This window comes from Ips typographus, linkage group LG14 (assembly GCF_016097725.1).
Source record: "Ips typographus isolate SLU linkage group LG14, UJ_Ityp_2.0, whole genome shotgun sequence".
NCBI lineage: Eukaryota > Metazoa > Arthropoda > Insecta > Coleoptera > Curculionidae > Ips > Ips typographus.
The window spans coordinates 582,190-590,772 of record NC_138435.1 but is presented as its reverse complement, the minus strand read 5'-3'; the positions used below and the strand labels follow the sequence as shown (position 1 = coordinate 590,772).

Here is an 8,583-nt window from a genome sequence, read left to right as displayed (position 1 = left end):
TGTTAATGCAGTCGCGAAGAGAATAATTTTTTACTTACGTCGTCCGGTTCTAAAGCAGTGGCGTACGCCTTTTGCACCACCCACTATGCGGTTAGATTAACCGGAAAAATCCTCAGAGCAAGAACCCATGATGGTTTTATGGTACGTCACTGGATTGCCAGTCCTTTAAACGTTTCTTCAGTTAACACTTAGTCAAGGTGGGTGGTCTCGGGGTTTGAGTAAATATTTGAGTTTTTAATTCCACCTGGGCACTTGACGAACCCCCAAAAACAATAACTGGGTTTATTTAAGGCGGTACCAACACAAAGTGGTACCACAGGTAGTTTCACGTGCGTTACTCGATCGGTTTTTCTGTTTAATTTGGGTTTTTAGTAAAGTCAACATTATTAACTCTCTGGTTATCCTGTACATACTATAACCTACAGATTGGGCCCTACTTTGTATTTAAGATGGTAGTTTCTGCTTTTTTTTACCATTCTCACCCTGTACATCATACAGTTTGATTATACAGGATGATTCATAATTTTCTTAATAACTTGCTCAAAATGTAAAACAAAACAAAATGCTAGTTTTGTAACTCGTAATTTGACACTAGTCACGTGACATCAATGTTTCCTTGAAATGAGTCAGATTTGTCAATTTACTTTGACAGTGCAGTAAATAGTGTCCTATTGTTCCTTATGACATTTGTCAAATACGTCAAAACAGTCAAAAAATGCCACAGCAGGTTGTTTTACACCCAAATAGCTTTGTTACTGTCAATAATTGGTAATTGACTGTTTTTGGTCATCCTGTATGCAATTTTTAAGTTTTTTGCTCTTTACCGCTGAAAAGAGCAGCTCAAGACAGTTAATTTGAGTGGTTCTACCTCCCTGAACTCCCAAAAATAACTGAGTTACAGGGTGTTCAAATTTCACACCACAATTTCAACACTGATTTACATATTTGTTGCACCAAAGCAGTTTTTCCTAAATAACAAACTGTGTTTCTGGCAGTTCAAATTTTGACTTTGCTTTTCTCCCTGACTGTACCAAATTTTGTAATATTTTTTCAGGTTATTGGATAGGAAATTTAATAAATTTAATGAGGATTCCAAAAATGTGCTTAAAACAGTCATTTTCTCACTCAAAGTGGGTTTTACAGGTGATTTTGTCCCTGACTGTTCTTTGAAATTGTGTTTCTAGTAGTTCAAACTTTGACACCACTTTTCTCCAAGACTTTACTTGATTTTGTAGTGTTTTTTATGTGATTAGATAGGAAATTTAATGAGGATTCCAAAAATGTGCTTAAAACAATAATTTTCTCACTCAAAGTGGGTTTTACAGGTGATTTTGTCTCTGACTGTTCTTTCAAATTGTGTTTCTAGTAATTCAAACTTTGACCCCACTTTTCTCCAAGACTTTACTTGATTTTTGTACTGTTTTTTATGTCATCAGATAGGAAATTTAATGAGGATTCCAAAAATGTGCTTAAAACAGTCATTTTCTCACTCAAAGTGGGTTTTACAGGTGATTTTGTCTCTGACTGTTCTTTCAAACTGTGTTTCTAGTAGTTCAAAATTTGACCCCACTTTTCTCCAAGACTTTACTTGATTTTGTAGTGTTTTTTATGTCATTAGATAGGAAATTTAATGAGGATTCCAAAAATGTGCTTAAAACAATCATTTTCTCACTCAAAGTGGGTTTTACAGGTGATTTTGTCTCTGACTGTTCTTTGAAATTGTGTTTCTAGTACAAACTTTGACCCCACTTTTCTGCCTGACTTTACCTGATTTTGTACTGTTTTTTATGTCATCAGATAGGAAATTTAATGAGGATTCCAAAAATGTGCTTGAAAACATGATTCGGTCACTCCAAGTGGGTTTTACAAGCGATTTTGTCCCTGACTGTCCTTAACAGTATTCAAATTTCACTGATGTGTAAATTTGTTGCACCACACAGTTTTTCCTAAATAACTCGAAAACGGTGAAAGTTACAAAAAAATTGCACGATACCAAAAATGTTCCTAGTTAACTCCTAACTTTGCAGGTTTTCAAATTTCGTTTGAAATCGTCTAAAACCGTCAGCCAGGTGCGCATCATCAATAAATTAACAATAATAATTGGTCGATGACTTGACGGAATCAAAACGTTATCGTTATCAGTGGGGTACGTCACATACGCGATCAAAACGACGAAGGATGAGACGATAATTGGTCCCCATTTCGATCCACCCTATATTACAACATATATAGCGGGACAGGAGGGTTGGTTGCGTTGCTACAGGGCCGTACTAACCGTTTTGCCATACAGACAAACGGCAACTAAATCGAACAAAGCGCCCATGCAGTGTTGCAATTTTTAACAAATTTAGCCCGGAAAATAACAGTTTTTAAATCAGTTGTAAATCTTCCGGTTGTCCCCTCTAATCCGGTCCTGGATGTCCGAGTCCCTTTCACGACATGACTAAGCTTGTACAAATATGCCGGCTTACAGAGATATTCACGACACTTAGTTCGCACTAAAAATAATGCCGCCCCTTGAATAAACACCACCAGCTAAAGGGCGGAGGGGGTGGTATGTTCTGTATTATTTAGCCCTTCTGTTACATAGTGAATTAGTGGAGTAATTTCAATTTACCGGGCTATTTAAAACGACGGTCCTGTTGTTTTTTTGATTCACCTGACAGCTGTCTCAATATCCAAAACTGATCTAGTTGCCTAGCTTCATTACGTTTACACAAAAAAAACAATTTTTTTTTGTGAAAAATATATTGTTTTATTAAAGTGGTTTAATATAAAATTAATGAATTAAAATAAGTGCAATTAAAACTAGAAAAAATAATCAAAAGTCAGTCATGCTATACACGAGCAATGTTGCCAAATATTACTAACAAACTAAAACGGACAAACGGAATGTCATCAGCAAAACTTTCCTAAAAGTGTCAGTACAGTGTAAAGTTAAGGCACTTGATTAAACGATTTAAGGGTAGTTACAGACTGGTAACGGGTCCGGACAATACGACCCTGGGTTGCTGTCCAACTGATGACGTCGTAAGTGTGGAAAGACTGTCAGCCGACCTTAATAAACCGTCTTCAGGAGGTTCGCTTCTGCGTAGCATGTTGGACAACCTGATGACAATATTTCCTTGTGCGTCAATCATTAAACGTTTCAAACACCAACCTTAACATTTTCTGTTCGGCTTCGTCTTTTTTGTTTCTTGTATCCTGCAGTTCCCGTCTTAATTCCAAAGTTTCGCGTTCCAAATCCAAAACCTGTCGAGCGGATTGCAGTTTTTCATCTGGAATTACCGTTGATGAGTTTAAACTGGTCGCGGTGCAATTGTCAGATCTGTAAACAAGTCAGCTGTCATTTATGACAACCATAGAGGAGGATGGACGTTCGGAATGTTTAAAGGCAAACAGAAAAAGTGATGAGGTTAGGGGAAAAACGTCCCTAACGAAATTCTGTTTGCGTTAGCGCCTCTTTTCCCTTTCCGCCCTCTGCCGGTTGTCTGGGGTTAGATTGTATATGGGGCAAGATAAGACATGTTCCGGGCGCTATCGCGAACGGCCGACGGTCTGCGAGAACCCTCAAAAAACTGATAAAAACCGCAACTAAGCCGCGGAATTTGATCGAAAAAACGTACACGGAGATAAATCTGGAAAACGTGCCGGCCAACCATTCAAAACGAGGATTACCTTGAGTTTCCGTTAACTGTTAAGTTCCTCAACTGTTCCTCCAATTTTGCGATCCTGTCCGTGTTTTTATCTTTTTCCATTGCTAAGCTGAGTTGGCTCTGAAACAAACATACAGTTGGCAACATTGCACTTTTAACACTAAAATCAAGGTGGTTAGTAGATTTTAAAGGTGCTCCTTTTTAACCTATTAACAACCGTCTGGTTGGCCAATTACAGAGCAGGATTTCGGGCCGACGATAATAGGTCGGTTAAAATTAGACCTCTCACGTTAAGTAAAAAGCCATTAGGGGTCGCCACGGGGTATCGGATTGCGGATCCGGAGTAACCTGAAACCCCCCAAAAATAAACAACCCGATTGGTCGTTCTCGGTGAGGGGGTAAGGGTGTATCAAATTTCGTAGCCCTATTTTGCGGCCACTTTAGGCATATTTATCTTTCCCGATTAGAGAAGATGGGAATAATACAATTCTGGCAACCCTGCCGTGGTTTTTTTTTTCTTGACAATTGTCACGTGACTGGTGTAAAAGAATTCTTTGTGGGTGGCAAAAAGAATTGAATACAATAAAACATTTTAAATGTGCGAAATAAAATTTCCGGCCCTAATACCCAATGGTCAGTTTTATTGACCCTCAACTACTAAAGACATTTTGAGTCAGGTGATCAATCCACCTTAATCAGGATTAAAACCAAACGAAATGTTTTGTTGATGAATGAACTGAACTACACTAGTAAGTCAATATTTAGTCTCTAAAATAAATATAAACAGTAAACTAGGTAAGGAAAAGGAATTATTAGAAAAAAATGGTCCGGTGGCACCATCTAGTGGCGTAAGCTTCAATTCATGATAGATCACAACCTGTGCTGCCACCTAGCGTAACTAAACATAAACTAGCTTTTGTATGAAACTCACTGTTCTTAAAACTTACCACACTCAACTGTTTCTCCTCCATAACATGCTTAACTCTAGACAAAAGGGCATCCTCCCTTATCCTGGCAGCGTCTCTCACCTCTCTAATCAGATCAGCCAGCAATCCAGGTTCATAGTGTCTGTTTGTTTGTTGTTGTTTCAGGAAATTCAGTTCCACTCTCATCTCCATCACTTCTCTAGACAATCTAGCGTTGCTGTCTCTCAGCCAAGCAATCTGTTGCTTCAATTTGTGTAGAGAAGCATCTTCTGAACAGTTTGAGCTTGACTCGCTGTCGTTGGGCAGGCCTGGATCGGAGAAACGCCGTTTAGGGTCCTCACCGTCCGCTTCTGCTGGTAAATCCATTTGTAAGCTTGAATAGTCGATGCCTTCCAGGTAGGTTTGGTCCAGCACTGCTGAGGGTTGCCGCGACATTAAACTGCAAGGGTACACTGGCAAGGACATGGGCTCTGCAGGGTTAGGGCAGCTCAAAAATGGGTAATAACCGTTAATAACGTTAGAGTAGGATGGGTAAGGTGTCATGGGAAAGTAATTGCAACTGGGTAAGTTCAAATCAAAGTTTTGCTTTAAATTAGCTGGGGATTTCTTTTTGCTACGCTTTGTTACGTTGGGAGGGTTCATTTCGGGGGACATAACAAATTAAAATAACTCAAAACACAGGAATAACTTACAAACTATTTGTAAACAAGTCTAGCACTAACCTAACTTTTAGTGTTGCCAACCAAAGAAATTTTCACCTGGGTCACGTGTTCAATAACTACACATTAAAAACATGGTCACGTGACCTTTTACTTGAACTTAACCTCAAATGTCATAATAACATAACATAACCTCAAATGTCAAGTGTGAACTGAAATTTGTTGTGTCTGTTTGTGGATGTGTAGGGCTTCGCCCCCTCCCTCATATCAAAAATGTCTAGAGTGTTTCATTTTTATGGGGCGCTGTGCGCTAAGCATCCTTGGGAAGTGATAGTGACGGTGGTTGGATTGGTTACGTGTTTCTTAACTTTGGACAGGCAGACGGCGCCCCAAAGCAATCAGTCGAACTGCCTTGGATGTACCGATGAGCAATTTCAGGGGGCCGACATGGTCTTGATGACCCTAATCCGTTGTCTGGCGATTTTGTACGGGTACCACCAGTTCAGACACCTCCAGAAATTGGGGTCAACCTATGTTCTAGTTGTAGCTGGGGTGTTTGTGGCGTTTTCCAGTTTTGTGTTCACTTCCATGTTGCTTAAAGTGTTAAAAGTGGACTTGTATGATTTGAAGGACGCGCTGTTTTTCTTTCCTTTGTTAATGGATCTGTCCAGGGCTGCCACTTTGGCTCAGTTTGCCTTGGCTGCGTCTACCCCAGAAGAAGTGGTTCAGCAGATAGCGCGAGGTTTTTCAGTGTTAGGGCCCTCATTAACTTTGGACACGGTTGTGGAGACTTTAGTAATTGGGGTAGGGACCTTATCAGGGGTGAAACGCTTAGAAATGTTGTCTTACTATGCCTGTTTGAGCGCCATAGTGAATTACGTAATTTTTATGACTTTTTACCCCGCCTCCTTGAGCTTATCACTGGAACTTACGCGATTTTGTTTCAGTGAAAAAGTTAAAGTAAAACTGGAAGAACCTGGCAACCCTGCTGTACAAAGAGTTAAGTTGATTATGTCTTTTGGGCTGCTTGCAGTGCATTTACATAGTCGTTGGTTCCTAGATGTAAACTGTACCGACCCAAGTCCTGTCTACACTTTTATTGTAACACAAACAGTGCAAATTGCAGATCATTTGGTTATACTGATCTTAGTATTGACTTTAATACTAAAATTTGTGTTTTTTGAGCCCAAACCGGAGTTTTCAGAGCCGAAAATCCAACCCCAGCCCCAAATCCAACAGCCGATCGAACCAAAAACGAATCGGAAACTTCAAAGCTGCCTCGAACTGTACCGCACCGAAAGCGGAGCCTCTGAACTGACAGACGACGAAATCGTCCTCCTGGTGGACACCAAACACATCCCTCCCTACGCTCTGGAGAAGACGGTGGGCGATTTGGAACGAGCCGTGCAAATCCGCAGGAAAATCATCGAAAAACTCATGGCGAAAACTTGCCTGGACAATTTACCGTATAAAAACTACAATTACGGGCCTGTGATGGGCGCTTGTTGCGAAAATGTGTTGGGATACGTCCCTGTACCGGTGGGCGTGGCCGGTCCATTGCTTTTGGACAATGATTTGTACTACATACCAATGGCGACTACTGAAGGATGTTTGGTTGCCAGTACAAACCGAGGTAAGTGTACTACTGGCTGATTGAAGTCATGTGACCAACTGTCAGATTACATCAAATGTTTCCATCTTTGTCTAGATCATTGATTTGTAATGGTTTCCTTTATTATAATTTGTCCTGTTAATGGTCAGAATTTGCTAGGATTTAAGAGTAATTTTGTAGGTTGTCGTGCATTGGAGAAAACTGGAGTAAAATCGCGTATTTTCGCTGACGGAATGACTCGAGGACCAGTCGTGCGTTTCCGGTCAATCACTGGAGCTAGTGAGGCGGCAGTTTGGTTGAAAAACCCTGAAAATTTCTCTACGGTCAAAGAAAACTTCGACTCAACCAGCCGATTCGCTCGTTTGTCCCGCGTAAACGTTCACATGGCCGGTCGTTACCTGTTTCTACGGTTCGTTGCTGAAACTGGTGACGCAATGGGGATGAATATGGTTTCGAAAGGTACCACAACACTTAAAACCCTCCGACTTTCGGTTAACTTTGGTTTTCAGGAGCGGAAAAAGCGTTATTATTCATTCAGACGCATTTCAACGAAATGGAGATTATCAGCTTGAGCGGGAACGTTTGCACCGACAAAAAGGCTTCCGCCATCAACTGGATCGAGGGAAGAGGTAAATCTGTAGTGTGCGAGGCCACCATACCGGCCAGTGTAGTGCAGTCAGTGCTGAAAACTTCCGCCAAAGCGTTGGCCGATCTGAACATCTCGAAAAACTTTATGGGATCGGCTGTGGCAGGTTCAATTGGTGGTTTCAACGCCCACGCCGCTAATATAGTCACAGCCATCTACATAGCTACAGGTCAGGATCCGGCCCAAAATGTCACCAGCAGCAATTGCATCACCATTATGGAACCGTGCGGGGAGAGGGACGAGGACCTCTTGATTTCTTGTACAATGCCCAGCGTGGAAATTGGCACTGTTGGAGGGGGTTAGTGGGGATTTGTTCTGAAACGTAGCTGGAATGCTTAGTAATGAATTTTTCAGGGACTGTACTGCCTCCCCAGGCTGCCTGTTTAGAAATGTTGGGGGTGAAAGGGCCCCATCCTAGTAATCCGGGCCAAAACGCCCAAAAACTAGCTCGAATCGTGTGCGGGGCTGTTTTAGCCGGAGAGTTAAGTTTAATGGCCGCTTTAGCTTCAGGACAACTCGTCAAAAGCCATCTGAAGTACAACAGATCCTTTTACTCACCAAGTCAAATTTGAGGGTCAGTTTTTATAAACTTTTAACTGACAGATTTGTTACAGCAGCTGCATCTTGTGTAAATATTATGTTCTTACTTTATCTAGTGTACAATAAAGACATTTTTAATTTACCTCATTTTGTAAAAATCTATCAGCCTAACTGAATATTCAAATATGGAAGCTAACATTATATCTCAAACAAATTATAGATGGCGCTACTGCAACGTTTCATCACGTGATCTTGAACATTACAACAGTAAAACCATCACGTGTGCAAACCTTGTATTCTGACAGCGTTGTAAACAGCTGTTTTTTTCCTAATTTCAAAATTGCCAGATGACAGCAACCCTTACATAAGCACCATTTCCAGGTGAAAAAAAATTGTGATTACTCTAAATTCCTTGAAAACTAAAGCCCCAAAGTAAGTTATTACCAACTAACTTTCAACTGCACGCAATTACACCGAAATAAACAAACTGGGTTACTGAATAAAACCAAATTTCAGTATGTTTGCCCTTACCAGCACCAGGTTG

General features: G+C 40.7%; 2 protein-coding genes across 2 annotated transcripts; one reads left to right on the top strand and one right to left on the bottom strand.

Moving 5' to 3' along the window:
- Nucleotides 1-2,729: 2,729 nt before the first annotated feature.
- On the bottom strand, nucleotides 2,730-5,236 carry LOC145737884 (uncharacterized). Its single transcript, XM_081992726.1, has 4 exons — nucleotides 4,604-5,236; nucleotides 3,679-3,776; nucleotides 3,161-3,328; nucleotides 2,730-3,108 (listed from the first exon to the last, which is right to left on the bottom strand). Exons 1-4 carry the CDS (start codon nucleotides 5,234-5,236, stop codon nucleotides 2,970-2,972), a joined length of 1,038 nt encoding a protein of 345 aa, XP_081848852.1. The 3' UTR covers nucleotides 2,730-2,969.
- Nucleotides 5,237-5,514: 278 nt separating this feature from the next.
- Nucleotides 5,515-8,181, top strand: LOC145737879 (3-hydroxy-3-methylglutaryl-coenzyme A reductase-like). Its single transcript, XM_081992720.1, has 4 exons — nucleotides 5,515-6,874; nucleotides 7,034-7,312; nucleotides 7,363-7,797; nucleotides 7,854-8,181. Exons 1-4 carry the CDS (start codon nucleotides 5,515-5,517, stop codon nucleotides 8,069-8,071), a joined length of 2,292 nt encoding a protein of 763 aa, XP_081848846.1. The 3' UTR covers nucleotides 8,072-8,181.
- The last annotated feature ends 402 nt before the right edge of the window (nucleotides 8,182-8,583 follow it).

Coding starts and splice junctions, on each gene's coding strand:
- LOC145737884 (XM_081992726.1), bottom strand. CDS start 5,236: ATGTCCCCCGAAATGAACCCTCCCAACGTAACAAAGCGTAGCAAAAAG. Junction 3,329..3,678: donor ACAGTTAACGGAAACTCAAG/GTAATCCTCGTT, acceptor ACTTGTTTACAG/ATCTGACAATTGCACCGCGA. Junction 3,109..3,160: donor GCCGAACAGAAAATGTTAAG/GTTGGTGTTTGA, acceptor TATTGTCATCAG/GTTGTCCAACATGCTACGCA.
- LOC145737879 (XM_081992720.1), top strand. CDS start 5,515: ATGTCTAGAGTGTTTCATTTTTATGGGGCGCTGTGCGCTAAGCATCCT. Junction 6,875..7,033: donor GGTTGCCAGTACAAACCGAG/GTAAGTGTACTA, acceptor GTAATTTTGTAG/GTTGTCGTGCATTGGAGAAA. Junction 7,798..7,853: donor AATTGGCACTGTTGGAGGGG/GTTAGTGGGGAT, acceptor TGAATTTTTCAG/GGACTGTACTGCCTCCCCAG.